Genomic DNA, 23600 nt, shown 5'->3' on the forward strand with positions numbered 1-23600 from the left:
TCTGATTGTGTTTTCTTATGAAATGATTTGTCAGGTAATTTTCTGACACTTTGAAAAGAATTTGCAATTTATAATTGATTTTTGTAACTGTTTGCTGTTCTTACTGTATTTAGAATGGCCAAGAATATCATGTGTTAAATCTGCATGTACATACATATCTCTTTTTGTATATATTTGTGTGTATGATATAATTCAATAAAGGAACCCTGTGGAAGGGGAAAAATTTTTTAGCATAATGTAGAAGAAGACTTGCTCTTTCAGAAAATATGAAAAAGTCAAGTTCGGCTAGGTTGACCCATTTCACTTATTTTCAGTATTCACACAAAATCAGTTTGTGCGACTTTATGTTCGTTTTGAGGTGCACGGTCACATTTAATAGCAATTTTATGCTCTTAGCCGTCATTTGGGGGCCATTTTGGACGCCATCTTGGACTTGAGGCTTTCCCATCACTGATCAACTTCAAAAATTATTTCGATAGATTTCTTGACCTCCGAAACATAGAAATTGACACAAAAATCGCAAATATAGGTCAACTAGTGCCCACTGTATGGCAATTTGAGCCCACAGCGGCATTTTTGGACGCCATCTTGAAAATAAGCCCTTTCCGGTAGGTGGATTTGAGTAGATTTCAGTATGTTATTTTTGAGGTCAAACACTACCAAAGCCGTTAAAAACTTTTTGTTTAAGGGGGTAAGGCTATGTTTTGTTGTAGATTTACCCGACTAAAGCGTAGCCCTTTATTTGCTGAACACTGTCTGGTTTGCTGCTATGGTTCGCCAAAGTAATAATGTTAGGTACTATAAATACAATATGAAAATCAGGAATTCATTAATATGTCAAAATCAAGAGCATCAGCATCATTATGTGAAGCTTTCAGGCATTTTTAAACAAAAATTATTAGCGGGGAAGTGATATTGTAACAGAACCAGACACGGTTACTTTTGGCCCACCAGAACAAAATACAACAACACAGTGGGCTCCGTTGCCTCTCCCTCGGCCCTTCTACCACCCGGACTTTGCCACTGTCACTATATCAGTGTCATTGTCACTGCCATCACTCAATTCACTCTCGATGTCAAACTCAAAGTCTTTCCGTACAATGTAAGGTAAAAATTAGACGTTAAAATGTTCAGCGGAGAAAGCAGATGCGACTAAAGACAGGCAAGATATTGCATCCGCTCATTTAGAAATACGTGCTTTATGAATGGCGGCCTCGATTTCCTGCTGCGCACTCGTAGAGGGTTTTGTTCATTTCATGACTTCATATCAAGGGCTCAAAGAAGACGGCTGTTCCGGAGCGAAAATCGGTGAAATAAATACGTCAGTTTTAAGTCGTGATTTCTCAGTGGTACAAATATCTTTTAACAAGTCACATTAAATATGTTTTAGGAGACATTTCCCACTGCTTTGACACCTTCTTTTGGATGATTTTCTAGATTCTAATGTCTCGTTCACCATACATTAAACGTTAGAATAGACCATGTACGTTAGAGCCTCTTTTCTGAGTTCACACTTTTCCAGAGTGTGTGCCCTCTTCACAGTATTTAGGTAGGTTAGGGGAGTCCATTTGAATTGAGTTATACGTCATTAAAGCTTAGAGTCTGCTCATTCGAAATCTGACCTTAACTGAAAATCCATGTCTGCCATTTTTTGTCGGTTTTGTGGTGCAGGGTCATATGTATATATATATATTTTTTTTTCTTTCTGGCAAACATTCATCTCGTTATCATTCATCGTCATCGAGTCTGACAGATGTGTAGAAATATGTTCGACGACTTTCCGAGGACACTTTTAAGTCAGCATTGTGATCTACAAGAGCCTCTGTGACAGATGAATGACCGTACGTTGTAGCCGGTTCCATTGGTGGGAAGCCAGTTCGATCAGCGTTGTTTATGTGATTATCCTTGAAACAGAAAATAGAAAGCAAAACAAGAAGTTTATTTCAGCCAAAAACCATAAGTGTTTATTACTATTGTTTCGTATGTTTGTTGTATTTATAACGGTAATCAGTAAACCATGTTTTTCCTCGAAGGACCATGTTGTGTAAATGGATGTTGAATAGTGTTGATTCATGGTAGCCTAACTTTGCTTATGTGGAGAAACGAATATCTAGATACTTGAAACATATCTTATGATATTTTTCTACCATCTTTTCGTCAGATCAATAACGGATACTCCCTCAATAAGCCTTCCAAACAATGGTTTGCTCATGATCTTATTTGTCAATCATAAATAAAGTACCGGTTTGATTTAACAAAAGACATTGGAATGCACCTCCACCAGGGCTCCGTTGCTAGAAACTTTGCGTTTAAACGCAACTTGCAACTGATTGTCACTGGCCAATCAAAATCATTGTTGCATGCATGTCTTCTTAATAGGGCAGACCCTGAGCCAATCAGAATGGTTGTTTCAAAATTAGCAATTATTTGCAATTGATTGCAACTTTCTTGCAACGGGGCCCTGACCGAGCAATTCTTCCATTTCCCCCTGTAACGTATTACCTCCGTCACATTAATAGCAACATGGAAACAAGCAAGTTGTGCTTATTCGAGAAAAGTTGCATTACAAAGTCGCTTGTGAACATGCTAGTACATGTACTTAAAAAAAAAAAAATAATGGACACGTGATGTTGTACGCAGAATGTTTGGTCTGGAATTATTTTTGTGCTCGTGTTTTTTTTTCTTTTTTTTTTTAATTGGCGTATCCCAGCAATGTATAAAAAAATATCGTTGTTTATCTAGATATCCGTTTTGCAACGTAAGTGATGTTAAGGGTTTGATATATCGGTTATAGCTCGATATTCCGAGGTTCCTTATTCCGAAGATTCGTTATAAATTTCGAAGATTCGTTATTCCGAAGGTTCGTTAATGCAAAAATGTGATGAGATTTGTTATTCCGAAGGTTCATTTATCCGAAAACGAAATAAGGATCGTTATTCCGAAGGTTCTTCACGGACCCTATATCATTTCGGATCATTTTCGGATCAACGAGCCTTCGAAATAGCAAACCTTATTTGAACCTTCGGAATAACGCCACAAATGTTCGGATGAACGAACCCTTTTTCATTTTCGGATTAACGAGCCTCTAGGTATAGGGAATTTGTGTGTTTCGGATTAACGAACCTTCGTAATAATGAACCATCGGAATACCGAACAGAATGATTACATGCATTCGCATTGCATAGGCCCTTCAGTAGTCTGAGTTTTGCAATTTTTAGCATGTGAAAAAAAACGTAAAAGTTTCAGTTTCAATTTATTTCGATAATGGCCATATTATGAACGCAATCAGCGTTAGAAAACATAAATTTATTGCCTGATAAACATGACCAAGTGTTCATTCTGCTTTTTTAAAAGCAATTCTATTTTGTTTTTTTTTTTGTTCTGTGTAACCAAGGATGTCCCTTTCACATTATTCTTCATTCCCTGCAACATCCCGAGCAGCTGCAGGAGTAAAATCCTCACTATTTTCAGTGTTTTTCCTGTGACGACATATCTATCAATCTCCAGACATCTACCTCTATTAGGCAGTAAACGACAGCAAGATACAATTACGTTAGCCAAAACACGATTCTGAATTACGTGCATTTACCTGTGTCGCACTCTCATGCTTGCCACCGAGCAAGTTGTTCAACGGTTTTTCATTGATGGTGATGCTTGCAATCTGTAGAGTGTAAAAGTTGATGAAGAAACCAAAACAGAGAAAAAAAAAAATACTCACAAAAACAAAAACAAAAACATTTTTATATTTCAACGACCTAATGGAAGATTTCAACGACCTAATGGAAGATATAATTCGTCGTGCGCATGGCAGATTGTCATTACAGCGCTTCCTTGCGCCTGGTAAATTGTCGTTACAGTGTGGGAGTGCGCATGGCAGATTGTCGTTAGGGTGTGGGAGTGCGCATAGAGTTAACAGAATTCAACAATCTGCCATGCCCATAGGAAGTGCGCTAACAACAATCTGCCATGCGCGTGACGAATTATCGAGATGGGCTCTTCCCCTCTTCCTCTCTCTCTCTCCTTTTCTCTGTCTGTTTAACTCTCCCTCTCTCTCTCTCTCTCTCTCTCTCTCTTTCATGGTGCCAGCGACTTGTAGATACTTTTGACGTGACGGGTCACAAATATGTTTGGCAACTTATTGTTCGTGCCTTGAACGAATGTGCATTCAAAGTATAAAAAGGATTAAAACAGTTGTCCCCAAGAAGTGATGAGATAAAGGGTTAGATGTGGGTTAGATGTGGTCTTCGAAAAGGTTACAGCTCGTTATTCCGAAGGTTCATTGTTCCGAATTTCATATTCGGATTGACTAATCTTCGGAATAACGAACCTTCGGAATAACGCCACCTATTTTCGGATTAACGAACCTGTAGGTATAGGGAATTTGCGTGTTTCGGATTAACGACCTTCGGAATAACGAACCTTCGGAATAGCGAACCTTCGAAATAACGAACAGCATCCTTCGAAAAATGCCTATGTATTATTATGTAGATGATTGAATGTTTCGTTCCATGTGAAAGAGAAAGAGAGGAGAGAGAGAGAGAGAGAGAGAGAAAGTGGGGGAAGAGAAAGAAGCGTATTGGGCAGCTGCATCTTCACGTTTCTAACAGTACATCGGAACAAACTATTTCTTTTTTTAACCTTTCCAAAGTTTGTTCATTCCACTGGATATAATAAGTCGTTCGCCTTCTAAACTTGAACAACTGACTTCTCCAGTGAAATACGTTATCACCAGAAAATCAGCTTCGAGCAGTTTCTAGTGGACGGAGCTTTTTTTTGACCGGTAGGCACGCCTAACAGGACTGCGAGTATTATACTTGGATTCTTCGAATTCTCCATTTTGATGCTTAAGCAGGGTTGGCAAACATCTAACCTTTAACGTCATGTATATTCCACTACAAGGCTCGCTTTACATCTTTGTTTGGGGTGTAAAGAAGTTGACTTTGACGTTGAAGTTGAAGTTTACTATCTATTACCATACGTTTACATGTCATGATACTAAAAACACATGCATGAATACAGGATAAAAGATACCACAAATAGCATGAATGCTAATCATATCCGATACCTGTCTGATACAAAGGTTATAAAAACGTAGTACAGTACAATAAATAGCTATGCAAATTGGGATCGCGCGAGGACACACACTGTTTTGATTCATCGTCAGGTGAAAGAGGCACAATCAATGTAAAACGTGCCCTCATCCTTTCCAACTAGCAAACCAATCGAAACATCTCACTTGTTTTTCCAATGTTGAGGTCTGTGAGTCAATTGTCGTGAAGAATGTCCTGGGTAGGTTGTCGCATGTGATACGGGCGCGTCTAAGATGGGGAATATGGCACAAAAACTTGGCAGCTGCTGTTGCCTCTGACTCTGAAATCTGGCCTGAGTCAATCACCATCGATAGTTCGTAGAGCTGCCAAAAAAAAAGTGGGGGGGGGGGGTAAATGAAATAAGCCCCCAAATCAACACAAAGACAACGCAAAGGAAAAGGAAGGATCATGACGTTCTTCTGCTCTGTCCTAACGGCATGTTACTTTTTACGTGATACACATCGTGAGACCCAACGAAACATTGAAAGAGACACCATGTTACGGCATTTGGCGCACGGACACACACACACACACACGCACACACACACACACACACACACACACACACACACACACACAAGACTTGCAAAAAATGGCATATAACATTGAGCTTTAGGATACTGAGTAAAGCAGGGTTTCTTTAAACAATAAAAATAACAAAAATTACTAACTCCATCTTTGGTCAATGACTGCAAGTAGTCAGAAAACCAGAATGATTTGTTTTGACACACTGATAGCATCGGGTCACTTTGCTTCTGTAACCTGTGTCATTCCTAAGACTCAGCATACATTTCAAAAATCTGCTTGAAAAGAAAATGTAAGGCCCTCGTAATGATAGCATGTCGTCACGTGTTTCAAGCATTATCGAATCTTGCCATGTAGAATGACCCTTTTCTTCTCTAATGTTGTATCGGTGTCCTCAACTCTGTAAATATGACGGAACACACGCACACACACAATGTAATGATTGGTAAGCCGCGTTAAGGAGGGGAACATTACTTGTATACATCAATCAGAGTTGTTATAAGGCTTAAGTAGAGTACGTACAAAAAAAAAAAAAAAAGAGTACAACTCGCTCATTGACACCATCTTGTTTCACCGGTCTGCCGCACTCGCGAGCAGAGCATGACTGTACAGACATTGATGGGCACCTGACTCGTTTCTCTTTCTTAAAATCAGATTGCGGTCACCCCATATCGCTACTCTCAGGGGCGGATCCAGGAATTCTGTAAAGAGGGGGGCGTGACTAATATTTCTAGTGCCACTTCCGGGTTTCATTTCATTGTCATTCTTTTCATTTCTTTTGTTTTGTTTTTTTTTTTACGAAAATCAAAGGGGGGGGGGGGGCTGCGCCGGTTGCTCCCCCTCTGGATCCGCCACTGAATCTCTTTACTAGTACTGAGGCTTCACATGTCATTTTAGAAAAATAACAAAATTCATTAATCTACGCAGCCGAACATCTGTAAAAGGAAACATGGCGTAAAGTTTGTTACAAGTAATTTAATCAAAAATTGCTCCTACGATTGATATGTTAATTTGGTAAATGGAGATATTTGTTCATAAACTTTGTAGATAAGTACTGAATGATTACGGCTATTCGTTTGTTTCTTCATTCGTTGGCACATGTATACTTAAGCTCGTTAGTTAAGAAAAAGCGTTGATTCCTTGTTACTTATTATACCGGCTCTGTTTTTATGGTTTATTGTTGAAGAGGACTATTGTAAATTGGTTATTATACACGATGTAACAGATTTGCTTGCGCGGATGTCTTCATATGTGTACCAGTAGGTGGCGATGATAGCAGGCAGGTAAAAAGTTGTTTAGGTACATGATTGTCCGATGATCACACCGAAACGATAATTTCACGTGAGCACGTCGAATTGAACGATATCCATTAATATAATCTTCTTGCAAAACGCAGGACGAAACACACTGTTGCCTCAGGACAGACTAAGGCTGCGTTTTTCAACTCCTTTTCTCGGCAGAAACAGGTTATCCAAACAGCTTACAAGGAATTTTTACGAGTTGATAAACGCAAAGCTGTTTTGAAAACCCTTTAGGAAAGCCTTTTACGAAAGGGTGCGTTTATCAACTCTCCTTTCTCGGCAGAAACAGGTTATCCAAACAGCTAAGGAATATTCACGAGTTGATAAATGCAAACCTGTTTTGAAAAGCCCTTTAGGAAAGCCTTTTCGAAAGCCCCAAATTTGTAACGATACAAACAGGTTTCCTATTAAGCAGTTTATCAGAAACCTGTTTGTAAAAGCCCTTCGAAGTTGATAAATGCAAAGCTGTTTTGAAGGCCCTGTAGTTCGCCTAAGGGTGGGATTTCACGGAGCACGCGAACGATTTGCGAAGGTCGCGAATGGCAAAATCTAGCATTCGCATTTTGGTCTGCAAAAGATCGCCAAACGAATGTGAGGGTTCGGAAGCGTCGTCAATTGTTCGCGAATGTCATTTTTACTTCGGCGATGATTTCAAAAAAGTTTGAAATTTTCTGCGAACCTTTTCCGCACACTTGGTCGTGATTTGCTCGTGAATTGTTCTCGAAAGTGTCTTTAAAGCCTCGTCAAATGCGCAAGACCTTCGCAAGACACGCGCGATGTTCGCAAAATGTTCGTGAAACCCCAAACAGACTCCGAAACTTTGGAGAATGTCTCGCGTATGTTTCGCGTATGTTACGCGAAATCTGCGAAGTTTTTCCGATCATTTTTACGACGTAATCGCAAACTGTTTGCGTACCTTTTGAGACATTCTCGCGAACGTTTAGCGCACGTTTGGGGATGTATGACCTATACGTTTTCTACAAATAACAATCGTAGCATACACCTAAACATCAAACTATTATTAACAACTATAGTAACGAAAGAAATTAAAGACTATCAAAGAGAAAGAAATGTTTGATATACAAAAAAAAAAATCGCGGAATACAGTTAAAATTAATCTAAAGTATGTAAAATTTCATTTGAAGTACAGAGATTATGTGTTGGAGGAACTGCAAAAAAAAAAAGATCATATGCTTTACTAGTGGAGATACGTCCTAGGAAAAAATGTAGGCAGGCACACAATAGAAAAATGAGAGAAAAAGAAAGGAGAAATAGAGGAAAGAAAAAAATTCAACTCAAGACAGCTTCCACCTCTCCTTGGGTACATTTTCTCCCATGATTACTGAAAATTTTTCGTTGTTCGCATTTCCGTCGCGTGTTCTTCGTGTACGTAACATGCTGTACTTAAGCAATGATACACACGACATTCGCACATACGTCGTGGAAACTTCGCACAAATTGCGCAAGAATAGTTTTTGGCTTCATTGTCGGAAAACATTCGGAGAAAAACTTTTCCGAATGCTGGATTTTGTCATTCGCGTCTTTCGCAAATCGTTCGCGTGCTCCGTGAAATCCCACCCTAAGGGTGGGATTCCACGGAGCACGCGAACGATTTGCGAAGGACGCGAATGGCAAAATCCAGCATTCGTATTTTATTCTGCAAAAGATCGCCAAACGAACGTGAGGGTTCGGAAGCGTCGTCAATTCGGTGGATTCCATATACGGTGCGCCATCTATCGGTTGTAGCGTAAATCCGCAATGCCTTATGGGAAAAAGTCGACATCAAAATCACTCGCATTGTATGCACATGCAGCAGCGCAGCTCAGCTCAGCCGGCCGCGCCGGGCGGGCGGGCGCCCGGGCTGGGCCGGCCGGATATCAATTGCGAGATCGAGAGATAGATCGATACGGTATGGTATTAGCAGCAAACTGGCTTTTCCGTGTTGCATGTTCGACGCGACGTATGTACACTCCAAAATGCAGGCTTGGCTTTTGACTTATTTCTTTGGCCAAAGACACCAAAGCAGGTTGGAAAAAAAGGCATCTCACATGCCAAATTGTCACTTACCTGCGGTTCTAAACAGACTCAACCAGGGCTGCCAAAGCTTCCTTGCGTTTTTGGCCTTCTGGTCTGGTTTGGCCCGCCTCTCCTGTCTGCACGGGAGGTATACCACAATCATCCAGGTATTTTTTCAGTCCGTCGACTCGCATCCGCCGGAAGACAGCTAGGTCTTGGGGGTCTGCCATTTTCGCCTTGGGCCTTGGTTTTTTTTTTTTTTTTTTTTTTTTTTTTGGGGGGGGGGGGGTGGGGGTCTGCCATATTTTTAAGTCCGCTGTGCTTTGAGGCGACCGTAACGCGTACCTTTAGTTACCGCGTATACCGAATGCCAGGCGCTAGGCCAGTACGATTGTACAGTAAACAGTGCATTGCGCATGCAGCTACTGTCTGCGTAGCTCTAGCTGCATAGCGCGATGTCGACCCCAAAGTTGAAAATCGGCCTGTCCGCTACAACCGATAGGTGGCGCACCGTATTTGGAATCCACCGAATTGTTCGCAAATGTCGTTTTTTTTTTTCTTTTACAAATTTATTTATTTCCTCTTCATTATACAACATAACATACAAAATCATATTACAAATCATGTTTTGTTTAACAAATTAACAACAACAACAACAACAGTAAAAGATGGGTATCAAACTCTTCAACAATTGAACAATATCCTAAAGATACAGTCAGCTCTCTTTACAATAAACTCCTTGGGCCCAGCGAAACCACCGTGATCTTGTCACTTTTGAAACCTTGCCGTATCCAGGGCGCAAATACCTCTGAATAGGAAAATTTTCAAACCCTGGGACCCCCAAAAAGCTACCCCATCACGTCGGGGTTCTGCCATATGGATATTCTTTATCACGAGAGTCGACTGTATGTTCTTCTACAATGACCTAAAAAAATATTTTCTACAGGGGACCATTTCTTATAATGAAAATTTAATTTATTTGTTCGTTTTGCAATGTTGGATTCTATATATCGGATATTAACAATAAATGCTGTCAATCCATGAAATTTCACACCTGTATCTTTGCATCTCTGAATATATATGTACCTTTTGTATAACAATATTAAATGATTCAATAAACTCCTGTGGGGCCCTTTCCAGTCTTTGATGAATCCAAACATTGCTCTAATTCTTGTACAATCCTCTAATTTGACATGAAAGATCGTACCAATTTCATCCACAAATTTTTGAAGTAATTCTTTGGCAGCTTTACAATAAAAAAACAGATGTACAGGGGTCTCAGCACATGACTTACAAAGCGTACACATCTCTGATTCTGATATTTTCATCTTAAACAATCTTTCATTTGTGTAAAGTATATTATGCGACAACTTGAACTGAAATTTTCTCAATTTTACTTCAATTGTACATGTAAATGGCAACATATATATTTGTGTCCAATCTTCTGGTTGAATTCCATACTTGCCAGCAAAAACTGTTTCGCAAACAGGTCTTGATTTAATCTCTTTTAAAAATTCCTCATATATTGGTTTTGATTTCACATTTTGTAGCTGTGAAATAATAAGATCCTTTTGTTTTTGAGCCACTTCTTCTTTCCAAAACATCTCCAATAGGAGTGTATTGAAGGAACATTTCGAGTATTTTTGAACTGAGTCTACAATTGCCATATACATCATATTATATTTGCTTGGCACTCCTTTCCTTAACCAAAATTCAAAATCAATGAGCCGTCCATCAATACTAAATATTTGATATATATAACATAAACCTGCTTCAAAAAACGGCCTGCAGAATATTGAGTGCTTATCAATCAAAATATTCTGGTTATTCCATACTGGTTGTTGTAGGATGTCTGCATGGCTATTTTCATCACCAATAAAATCCTCATGTATGTTTGTCTTTAACCATATTTGTAGAATATTCTCATAGAATGGAGGGATACCCCTCTTATCAATAGTTTCAAGGGAATAATTACTTTGAAACACTAGAATTCCACCAAGCCTTTTTAAGAAATAATCTCCCAATAGCACCCATTGATGGTTGCGATTTCCATAATATCTTTTAACCCACTTAACTAACTGCGTATCAATCATACATTGTAAATTGGGGAATTTGAGACCACCCTCAGCATATTGTGCATACATAGTTGACCTTGAAATCTTATCTGGGCCATTCCATAAAAAGGAAAACATTAACTTCTCTACTTCTTTCACAAAATCTTGAGGAATTTCAATGTTTGACATCAAATAAATTATCTTAGACATAATAAATGTTTTCAAAATTTGAATTTTACCAATTAACGTTAAATTACGATTTTTCCAGATAAAAAATGTTCTCTTAATCTCACCCAATCGATCTTCAAAGTTTCTTCGGATTGCTTCTTTTTTGTCATATGAAAACCAGATTCCAAGAATTCTAAGACCATTGTCTGTTCACTTTATCATCTGTGGCTTTTCTTTCGATAGTCTATCATTTCCTATCCACATTCCTTCTGATTTGCTTCGGTTGAGGCAAAGGCCTGATATCTCAGAAAATTCTTGAAAGCTTTCTAGTAATACTGATAATGATTCTGTATCCTTACAAAAACATGTTATATCATCAGCGTAAGCTGTATATTTAATCTGTTTTCCGAGCATCTCCATTCCAATAATATTTGGATTATTTAACAATCTCATTAGATATATCTCGAGCCCTAATATGAATAAAAGGGGGGCAAGGGGGTCGCCTTGGCGAACACCCCTTCCAATTTCAAAATAACCAGTGGTAAAGCCATTTATCAATACACAGCTATTTATACCTGCATGCAATGTTCTCACCCATTGTATCATTGACGGACCAAAATTAAGACATTCTAAACACTGTAGTAAATACCTATGACTGAGTGAATCAAATGCTTTGGTAAGATCTAATGCTAACACAATTCCAGATACATTGTTGGCATCTGCATAAAACATTAAATCTGAAATCAGTCTTATACCTTCACCTATATATCTGCCTTTAATAAATGCTGTTTGCTGAGGATTTATCAAATTACCAATAATTTTGGACATACGTTTCGCTAAACATTTAGAAAGTATCTTTGCATCCACATTTATTAAAGTGATTGGTCGCCAATTGCCCAATAATCTCTTATCTTTATTGGATTTAGGAATCAATTTAATTATTCCTTGCCTCTGTGACACGGACATACTTCCTTTTTCAAAAGCATGATTAAATGATCCTATTAGTTCTTTAGAAATCAAAGGCCAAAATGTCTCATAAAATTCCACCGATAAGCCATCATTACCAGGTGTTTTATTTTTTGACATCCCAAGGAGGACTTCCCTTGCCTCTTCATGTATTATCAGGCCTTCACATCTTTTCATCTTCCGTGAGGTGTTTTAAGCAGGAACTTTTTATGTAATCATAGCTCACTTTGTCAGACACTGTATCCCTGTTTTCAAACTGTTTACCAAAAGATTTCATCACAAAATTTCGTATATGATGGGGATGTTCAATAAGTTCCTCACCTGTATCTAATACATCTATGTTTAGATACATCTATGTATACATCTATGTTTGTACTCTGTGCTTGTGTCTTTTCCAATGATAAAAAATATTTTGTACTCTTCTCTCCTTTCTCGTACCAGGTACATCTTGAACGTAATATGGCCCCCTCTGCTAAATAATTGTACATGCAGCTAAGTTCCTGTTCAATTTTCTCTTTCTTGTCCCATTTTTGCTCATTCATTTCTGTCGGGTCCATGTCATTTATTATTTTCAATTCTTGTTCTAATTCTTTTCTTCTAATTTCTTTTATATTTTTCTTCCTTTTAGAAAATGTGATTGTAAATTCTCGTATTTTGAATTTTACCCAATCCCATAATTTTCCTTTATCATTTTTATCTTCCCATTCATTTACCCACGTCTCATAATGTCCCTTTAAATTTTCAACATACTCAACATCACTAAGTAAACTGTTATTAAACTTCCAATAAGATGGGCCCACAGTGTACTCTTTAATTCTCAGATGTAAATTCACAAAATCATGATCTGACAAAACACAGGGGACCATATCACAATCTGTCACCATATTTTGTACAGACTCATGGATTAACCAGAAATCCAGTCTTGACTGAACACAAGGATTGGAGCGTCTCCAAGTAAATCGTCTTAATAACGGGTTCTTGTCTCTCCATATATCTATTACATGATAAACGTTTTTAATATTTTCTATTATTTCATAAGAGTGCTTCCAAGTGGACTTCATATTACCGCCCTCTCGGTCCAATGCCAAATTTTGAATAAAATTAAAATCTCCCCCTATTAATATTGTCTGTTCAGCATCATAATATTCTTGTATAGTCAAGTCTACAGCTTTAAAAAAAATGCATGTGGTCTTTTTCATTATTTGGTGCATATACATTACATATCATAATTTTTTTTTCCATATACTTCCATTTTAACCAGCAAAAATCTCCCGTTAGAATCTTTCACTGTCTCTATCAATTTTATATGTGGGGTTTTCCGAAATATGATACACACTCCCCTACTAGAGGAGGTTCCATGACTGAATACAATATCGGCTCTTAATTGGTTCTTCCATAAACTTTCATCCTTATCAGTCGAATGGGTTTCCTGTAATGAAATAATATCCTTTTTTAATTTGGATAAAAAACAAAAATATTTTTTCCTGGCTTTAAAGTCCCCTAGCCCATTAACATTATGGGTCATTAACTTCAAATCCTTATACATATTTCACAAGTAGGTAACCTTGTAAATTCTTATGACCCACCATGATCAAGACAAAACAGACAACAAAACATTGGCAATGAAAAAAACACACATACAATTTGCATGAAATCGAATAAAACATGATCACAACGAATCCAAGTGCCCCTGGGCATCTTCACAGTTATTTTTTTTTCCTCAGGTTGGCAAAAACAAATGATTTTCCCTATCACTTAATCACATGAATAGTGTATCTTGTCTTCGGAGATATCAACTGTTAATATACTGCTGGCATGACAGGGTGCTGACTGCTGTGCTATCGCAGTCGTGTCAAGAGTTTTTCAAAGTATTTCGTATTTTGTTAGACCATTGTCTACTGTGCAAAAGCAAACTGCCAATATCCATTCTATCTTGTGGTGTGCTGCTTGTACTCCACTTCTTCTCCGCTCTCAGTCTCCCTGTAAAACAATCGCGCCGGATATTTGAAGTACACCTTTCGCTTTGGGTCCTCCTCTTTCAGCTTTCGTTTCAGTGGCAGCAATTTCCTCCTGCTTTCTCGCACTTCTACCGGCAGCATCTCATCGACAAATATCTGGTGATCCTTTCCGTTGTGCTGAAAAGGCCTCTCCTTCAAATATCTGCGGGCACTGCTGATCACTGTTTGTCTGGTTGTGTATCTACTGAAAGATACCACAACTGGGCGAGGAGGGCCGGGTTTTGGCCTGATGCGGCCTGTGCGATGAGCTCTTTCAATGCTCACTTCACCTTCCATTTGCATATTTGACTTGGCAAATTCTTTGATCAATTGCTCACACTTCCCAGCGTTTTCAGCACCTTCAGGAAACCCGTAAAACACAGCCGTATTCCTCATCTCTCTCGCAGTGAGGTCAACAAGGCGCTCTCTCAATTTCATATTCTCCTTTTCTTGCTTGTTTACTTGGTCCTGTAACTGTTTGATATCAAAACGGCACGACTCTTGCTCCTCTTTCAAGTTACTGATTTCTTTCTCATTTGTTTCAATCTTACCAAGAGCTGTGTCCAACCTGGATGTGAGATTGGAGTTCATTTCGTCTATCTTGTGGATAAGGGCCGCGAGTAGTTCATCTGTGGTTGACTTCTCCCCGTCTACTCGTCGTTTTTTCTCAAGCGAGGAGCGTGGAGGTGATTCCGCCGACGCGCCCGGGCTGGTTCCCTCCATATCTCGGTGAAGTGGTTTCACTACCGTGTGCACTGCCGAGTCAGTTAAGCCGTGTGCATTATCACTGTCACTGTGATCTTGCGTAGCCTTCTCCGTAGTAGCGTCGCTAAAATCCATCTTAGGGTCAGAATCCTCCTTTTCCTTGAAATAATGGGAGATTGTAACGACTCCTTGGTCTAAGCTCCTTTTTCTCGATGTCATTTTGACTTTTCAAACTGTAATAGGCGAAATGAGCTGCAATTTTATTTCCTCCTAATGCCTCCGTAACACTCAGGCACGTCCTAACCGCACAGCGCCATCTTGGATTCCCTCCCAAATGTCGTTTTTACTTCGGAGAGAATTTCAAAAAAAGTTTGATTTTTTTTGCGAACCTTTTCCGCACACTTGGTCGTGATTTGCTCGTGAATTGTTCTCGAAAGTGCCTTTAAAGCCTCGTCATATGCGCAAGATCTTCGCAAGACACGCGCGATGTTCGCAAAATGCTCGTGAAACCCCAAACAGACTCCGAAACTTTGGAGAATGTCTTGCGTATGTTACGCGATATCTGCGAAGTTTTTCCGACCATTTTACGACGAAATCGCAAACTGTTCGCGTACATTTTGAGACATTCTCGCGAACGTTTAGCGCACGTGTGGGGAATGTATGACCTTTATGTTTCCTACAAATAAATATCGTAGCATACATCTAAACATCAAAGAATTATTAACAACTATAATAGCAAAAGAAATTAAAGACTAGCAAAGAGAAAGAAATGTTTGATATACCCCCCCCCCAAAAAAAAAAAAAAAATCGCAGAATACACTTAAAATTAATCTAAAGTATGTAAAATTACATTTGAACTATAAAGACTATGTGTTGGAGGAACTGCCAAAAAAAAAAATCAAATGCTTTACTAGTGGAGATAGGTCCTAGGGGAAAAAAAATGTAGGCAAGCACACGATAGAGTAATTAGAGAAAAAGAAGGGAGAAATAGAGGAAAGAACAAAAATTCAACTCAATACAGCTTCCACCTCTCCTTGGGTACGTTTTCTCCCATGATTATTAAACATTTTTCGTTGTTCGCATTTCCGTCGCGTGTTCTTCGTGTACGTAAACATGCTGTACTTTAGCAATGATACACACGACATTCGCACATACATCGTGGAAACTTCGCACAAATTGCGCAAGAATAGTTTCCGGCTTCATTGTCGGAACACATTCGGAGAAAAACTTTTCCGAATGTTGGATTTTGTCATTCGCGCCCTTCGCAAATCGTTCGCGTGCTCTGTGAAATCCCACCCTTACTGCGGTTACGCAACCATGCGTTTCCGGTTTCTGAATAGACGCGCGCCACGTAAAGTGCACACGAGTACGTGTACACAGGTGTATACATACAGCTGTGTGTAATGCACGCATATGCTACGAACAAGGAGGTGTTACTTTCACCAACAAGGTTTGAGAAATAGAGTAACAACAGTCTCATTCCCTTTGATCCCATGTCTCATGCCGCCACTCAGAAATATTTGATGTATGTGCTAAACTGAAGCTGCCTCACAGACAAGAAGACAATTGAGTATATGAATATGAGAACGACCCAAGTCCAATTTTTGGCCAAATTTAGTTTGACATGGGAAATTGTAGCTTATGCATGGACTCATCTTGTGTATAAATGATAAATCCTAATTACCCCCGGAAGTGCCTGAAATAAATGAGTTAAATCTTATATGAATGTAAACATGAAGGACTTGGGTCGTTCTTACATTCATATTATAGCGCCCTCTCTCGTCCTTCTCTCATCTCTATAGCAGAATATCATGAATATGAATCAAAGAACGACCCAAGTCCATCACACAAAATGGCCTCTCCACAATTAATGTAAATGTTAATTGTCATAATAATATATGCTCTAAATTGTATATACAATGTTGCCTTCCCATCACAGTTAAATAGACTATTATTGGACAAATAAAAAAAATATGAAGTTTTTTTTTTTTAAGTTTACTTGAAATGGTCATCCATGGACTTGGGTCGTTCTTATATTCATATACTCAATTGATTCATGTGCCATTAGGCGTTTTCACATCAGCCCGATGTTTCGAAATAACGCGCTATTTTGCTGACTATTTTCTGCGAAAAATATCTCGAGCTTGGATTTTTATCGGGCTGATGTGAAAACGCCTAATGTATCACGACTCGTCACTTTCAAAGGAAGATATGCCTTTATGATGGTACAGTTAAACTCGCCTAAGTCGACGTCGCATATGTCGAATATGTGCATTTTAAAAAGTCCCGATTTTTCCCCATTGACTTACGTGTATTAATTCACTCACAAGTCGAATTTTGTAAGTCGAATACTCGCCTAAGTCGATGAAATTCCAAGAACACTTTTACGGAAAAACCATTGAATTTACTGTGCCTAAGTCGAATAAGATTTTATTGTGTAATAAATCACTGTCAAAATCACGAGACGCCAGTTTTTGTTTACATACAGTATATACCAAAAGAAACTTTGCGTTAATAAACATTAACGTTTCATTAACGCAAGCGGTTTTATCTGAATCGTTAGTAACGCAAAATAACGATCGGGAAAATTAACGTTTGTAGTAACGATGAGTAACGATCCCTAACGCAAATTAACGATGTTTCGTTAACATTAACGATAGGTAATGAAAATGAACAGCGGTAACAATCGGCTACATAAGATACTAGAATAAATGTCAGATGTTTGCTCTTAATTTTGGAAATGAATAACGGTAATATTCGACTCTCTATAATATTAAAATAAATGTCTGATGTTCGCTTATACTTTTGGAAATGAATAATGGTAAGATTCAGTTCCGTACGGTGCTGAAATTAATGTCAGATATTTGATTTTGCGTTCGGAAATGAATAATGATAAAATACGGCTCCGGAAGATGCTGAAATAAATGTTGAATGTTTGCTTTGACGATCGGATATGAATAATAATGATATTCAACTCCATACGATGACAAAATAAATGCCGGATGTTTACTTTTACGTTCGAAAGTAAATAACAATAACATTCAGCACCGGAAGATGCTAAGGTAAATGTCGAATTATCCCTTTGACGTTCGGAAATGAATAACAATAATAATTAACTTCGTACGATGATAGAATAAATGCCGGATGTTTACTTTTAACGTTCGAAAGTAAATAACAATAACATTCAGCTCCGGAAGATGCTAAAGTAATTGTCGAATTATCCCTTTGACGTTCAGAAATGAATAACAATAATAATCCACTTCGTACGACGATGAGATAAATGTCGGATGTTTGCTTTTACTTTCTAAAGTAAATAGCAGTAACATTCGGCTCCTGAAGATGCTAAAATAAATGTCAGATGATTGCTTTTACGTTCGGAAGTGAATAGCAGTAATATTCTTCTCCATTACGATGCTAAAGAACTGTCGGATGTTTGCTTTTAAATTTCGAAATGAATAACTGTAACATTTAGCTGCGTTTGATGGTAAAGTTAATGTTTGATATTGCTTTGACATTCGGAAATGAATAACAATAGTATTCAACTCCGTCCGATGATATAATAAATGTCTGATGTTTGCTTTTATGTTCGAAAGTAAATAGCAATAATATTCAGCTCCGGAAGATGCTAAAATAAATGTTGAATATTTGCTTTGGCGTTTGGAAGTGAATAACAATACCCAGTATTCAACTTAGTACGATGATGAAATAAATACCGGATGTTCGCTTTTACGTTCGAAAGTAAATAGCAATAACATTCAGCTCCGGAAGATGCTAAAATATATGTCCAATGATCCCTTTGACGTTCGGAAATGAATAACAATAACATTCAACTCCGTAAGATGATGAAACAAATGCCGAATGTTCGCTTTTACTTTCGAAAGTAAATAGCATGTAACATTCGGCTCCGGAAGATGCCAAAATAAATGTCAGATGATTGCTTTTATACGTTCGGAAGTGAATAGCAGTAACATTCTGCTCCATAATTTAAGATGCTAAAATTAATATCAGCCATTTGCTATTTAACATTTCGAAATGAATAACAATAACATTCAGCTGCGTTTGATGGTAAAGTAAATGTCGGATGTCTGCCTTGACGTTCGAATATGAAAAACAGTATAACATTCGGCTCCTTACGATGATGAAATAATTGTCAGATGATTCATTTCACTTTCGGAAGTGGACAGCAGTAACATTCGGCTCCTTACGATCATAAAATGAATGTCGGGTGTTTGCTTTTGAATTTGGAGATCGAATAACGGTAATATTCTGCTCCGTACGATGCTAAAATAAGTAACAGATTGTTTCTTTTACATTTGGAAATGATTAACGGTATCAATCGGCTCAGTTAGATGATAAAATAAAAAGCGGATGTTTGCTTTCACGTTCGGAAATGAATAAGGATGATATTCAGCTCCGTAAGATCCTAGAATGAATGTCGGTTGCTTGTTTTTACATTTGAGAATGATTAACAGTAACATTCGGCTCCGGAAGGTATTAAAATACTTGTAAATGGTGAATAATTGCTTTTACAATCAGAAATAAATAACGGTAACTTTCGGACCGAACGTAGGACCGATTTAGTTTTGCTTGTTTTTTTTTTTTTTTTCTTTGGGGGGGGGGGGAGGGGGGGGGGGGGCACCAAAAAATAAAAAAAATCAATCATTTTAGTGGCCCAATCGGGCCACCAAACAAAATAAAAGTTAGTGTGGAGCCCTGGCCTGCATCAACGTGGATAAAGTGTCTTGCTGAAGGGCAAATGTCGGGCACACCGCTCCAGCTCTCGGCTCCAGAGTATAGACAACATACATGTACAATATACATATATGTACGTGTGGTGTAACTGTAAGTCGATTTTTTTTCGACTTACGCACAATACGAAAATCGCCTAGGTCGATGTGTTTTGCTCAGTCCCGAGAAGATCGACTTATGCGAGTTTAACTGTAATTGCTTTTCGCCGTCCCTTTTTAGAACACAAGCGGCACATTAACAGTACAGGCAGTCAGGGCTTTAGAAAGGGCTCTCGAAAGGGCTATGGAAAGGGCTATGGAAAGGGCTATGGAAAGTCGCTTAAACAGGGGAAAGTTGATAAACGCATCCGACGAAAACAAGCGGCGCATTGATAGTACAGGGAGTGGACAGGGCTTTCAAAAGGGCTATCGAAAGGGCTTTCAAAAGGGCTATCGAAAGGGCTTTCGAAAGTCTTTTAAACAGGGGAAAGTTGATAAACGCAGCCTAAGACACATGAATCCATATACTCATACACTCACATGCATTAGAGCACATGCACAATGTTATAGGGTGAATGCCACGAGACCGATATCCACGAGTCATACAGCCCACAAGTTACACAGCTCACAAGTCATACAGCCCACGAGTCATACAGCTCACAGGTATACAGCCCACTAGTTATACAGCCCACGAGTTCGACATCAAGTAAAATAAGCCCACGATTTATACTGCCCATGAGTTTGACACTACACACAAAGGCTCACGAGACCGACACTAAGCAAAGAAAGCCCATGAGACCGACACTAGGCAAAAGATGTTCACGAGACTTACACTAGGCAAAGGAGGCCCACGAGACCGACAGGATGAACAGCGCCACCTATAGACCAAGTTGTGTAAGATGTCCAGATAATGGCATAAAGAAGGTATCATTAAGGAATGGAAAAGGAGAGTTGCTATGGTATTACTCCGTCAATTGCCCTCCCTCACTCCTGATTGGTTTAAGATCTGTATTTGTTCTTGCGTTTGTGAGTGTTTCTGAAAAAAAAAAATGGAAGATTCAGTAAAAGTGCATGAGATGTTTCAACATTACTTTGGAAAATGCCAAAACACACTTGTTTCCCTATCTTAAACGCCAATACCCGGTGTATACCTACTTAGAAAAACGAATAAAATGATGTGGACATTCAAATCAACCAACTAGAAAAATGCCCAGGTATGAAATGAAGTCCACTTAATGGTCAATGTTGTAGTGCACACCTGCTTTACATGTTATGGAGGGGGGGGGGGGCTTCTCATCTGCAAAGGTGTTGAAATGATGAAAAATCACCAAAAAAATGTAATTATCAATTAAGGTAGCGATAAGAATTCGGAAAAAAGAAGATGTATCCATGAATAATGTACTGCTTGGAGAAGAATGATTTTAAAAACACAAGCTACTGAAATCGAGTTGAATCGCGGCATTAAAAAAAAATAACAAAAAAAAAAAAAAAACGTTTTCAACCCTTGAATTTCGTACACCTAAACTTAAAGAGAAAAATACAAATGGAACTTTAAGCAGGCGGGTAAAAGCATTCAGAAAGTATATATAATAAGGCCTACTGAATTTGTCAAGAGAGAAAGAAAAGGGGTTAAAAAAATATATCCTGCTCACCGTCTACGTAGAAATTATGAAAGCCTACTTAATATAGCATGATGGCATCTAAAAATCAACCATTAATCGTTGTTTTCCTCTATAATTCATTTCCTTTATTATTTTTATCTATCTATTTATTTATTTATTATAATTTTTTGTTGTTTTTTGGATGGGGGGGGGGGGGAGGGTCGAGAGTCCTATGAAGAGAACAATTCTAAAAAAAAAAAATGGTAACAATGTCGTTTCCCGTAGCGTGACAGAACTGCCCCCTAAAAGCCACAGGTGTAGAAATACATACTTTATGTCACTGATATGTAGATGGTGCTTTTTATACTTACAATCTCTCGTTCGACATCGTAACGAAATTGCACCCAGCAGTATGTAATTTTCCCCTTAATTGAACATCCTGTACAGCTACATATTTTTACTTTATATGCAGATGACGTTGTTCATCCTGTCAGACTTGTGAGCCTTCTTTACCTAGTACCGGTCTCGGGGGATTTATTCGCCTAGTGTCGGTCTCATGAGCCCTTTTTTTTTGCCAAGTGTCGGTTTCGTGAGCCTCTTTTGGGTACTGTCGGTCCCGTGATCCTTTTGTAGTGTCGGTCTCGTGGGCTTTCTTTGCTTAGTGTCGGTCTCGTGAACCTTTTGTGCCTAGTGTCGAACCCATGGGCTATATGACTCGTGAGCCGTATAACTTGTGGGCTGTATGACTTGTGGACCTATTTTTTATGTCGGTCTCGTGGACCGTATGACTCGTTGGTGTCGGTCTCATGGGATGACCCCTGTTGCGACACGGATTGTCGCCCCTACATGGATTGTCGCCCCCGTCACGGATTGTCGCCTGGCGACAATCCGTGACGCTTGTGCAGTTCCCAGTTTTTGACCTCGAAGACGACAATCCGTGATGGCAAAAAATTTGTTGCGACACGGATTGTCGCCCCGTCAAGGATTGTCCCCCCGGGCTCGGGGTGGTTCCTCCGGTGTTCAGCTTTGGTGGGATGGGTATGAATGGTAAGTTATGCGTTTGTGTGTGTGTGTGTGCGTGTGTGCGTGTGTGTGTGTGTGTGTGTGTGTGTGGAGTATAATAATACAATATGTAGAAACTGTGCATGTGTGGTGGTTGTATAGTGGTAGTGTTTTTTTTTTTGTCTGTGTTTGTCTGTGTGTATACGTGTGCCTGTATGCTTATGTGTGTATGTGGTATATAGTGCCGTATGTGTATATCAAAGGGTATGTGATGGTGCGTGTTTGTGGGCGCAGTTTTGTGCCTGCATGAGTATCTGAGGGGTTTGGTGTTCGTGGGCTACGTAGGCCCTACGTATGTGTGTTGTGTGTGAGCGTTCGTGTGTTTACGTAAGGCCCCAGTCACATAATGCTCTGCGTCCGACGTTACGTCCAAATAAGTCATTTTTTTTTTCTGCGGGCACCCAGGGATCTCTTGCTGTCACCAGAGCATTTTACAAAACATACGGGAAAAAATATGCGGGGCGATACGGAGAAATACGACCAGATGCGGATACTTGCGTCCACCTTCGGATATTCTTACGAATTGGCACGTAATTTTGTTCTTTCGACTTGCATTTAAAACTTCCGAATAGTTCGGAACACTTGCGGTGAGTTGCGACTATAATTTACAGAGAGTTGCGGATATTTTCGGATAGTTACAGATTTTTATAAATAATTATATACAATATGACGATCCCTGCTAAGTCAGTGTATTATGACAGCAAATTTATCACATATTGGACTCTCTTACATTGTGCACTGGGGAAAACTGACATTGAAGTTGTGAAAAGTTTTCGCATTTCGCATTTCTTTAATTTGGTTTACGTAATGAAAGATGTATAAAATTTTGAACTTGAAGTTTGAATTTTATTTGTGCAGCTCAAATATGGATAAACATCATAAATGTAAAGACTACATAACATAATTAAACCACAAATAGAATGCTATCTAGATCGAAAGGTTAAACAGAGTAATAAAATAATTGCTTACAGTTATGGAATAGACAAACTGTGGTTATGCCGACCACCTCCCTCCCCCCCCCCTCCCCAACAGAAACAAATCTAGCGCCTACATCTATCCTAAATATTAAATCCTACCAACATCTGTCATACCATTTATAACTATCCTTCTTCAGATCCAATCCCAAACCCACCAACCCCTGATTAAACAAATCCTAAATCATCCCACACCCACATTTACCAACCCAAATACATACACACACACACACACACACACACACACACACACGAAGGTTCCTTATTCCGAAGTTTCGTATTTTTCCGAGGCTTCATTTATCCGAAACACACAATTCCCTATACCTAGAGGTTCGTTGATCCAAAAATGAAATTCGGAATAACGAACCTTCAGAATAATGAGCCTTCGGACGAATAAGCCTTCAGAATGACAAA

At 38.9% G+C, this 23600-nt stretch overlaps 2 protein-coding genes across 2 annotated transcripts in view; both read right to left on the reverse strand.

Annotated features, from left to right (window-relative positions):
• Positions 1–1727: 1727 nt before the first annotated feature.
• Positions 1728–23600, reverse strand: part of LOC140226482 (uncharacterized) — a 40153-nt gene continuing 18280 nt past the window's right edge. Inside the window, exons 3-4 of the mRNA XM_072306948.1 lie at positions 5237–5413; positions 1728–1904 (exon numbers count right to left, since the gene is read on the reverse strand). Of these exons, the coding sequence (XP_072163049.1) occupies positions 1728–1904; positions 5237–5413 (354 nt within the window). The remainder of the gene's footprint in view (positions 1905–5236; positions 5414–23600) is intronic.
• On the reverse strand, positions 13875–15041 carry LOC140226481 (uncharacterized). The gene has a single exon (XM_072306947.1). The coding sequence runs from the start codon at positions 15039–15041 to the stop codon at positions 14049–14051; it is 993 nt and encodes a 330-aa protein (XP_072163048.1). The 3' UTR covers positions 13875–14048.

This window comes from Diadema setosum, chromosome 3 (assembly GCF_964275005.1).
Source record: "Diadema setosum chromosome 3, eeDiaSeto1, whole genome shotgun sequence".
Taxonomy (NCBI): Eukaryota; Metazoa; Echinodermata; class Echinoidea; order Diadematoida; family Diadematidae; genus Diadema; species Diadema setosum.

Excerpts from the sequence above, each read along its gene's own strand:
- LOC140226481 (XM_072306947.1), bottom strand. The coding sequence starts at position 15,041 with ATGACATCGAGAAAAAGGAGCTTAGACCAAGGAGTCGTTACAATCTCC.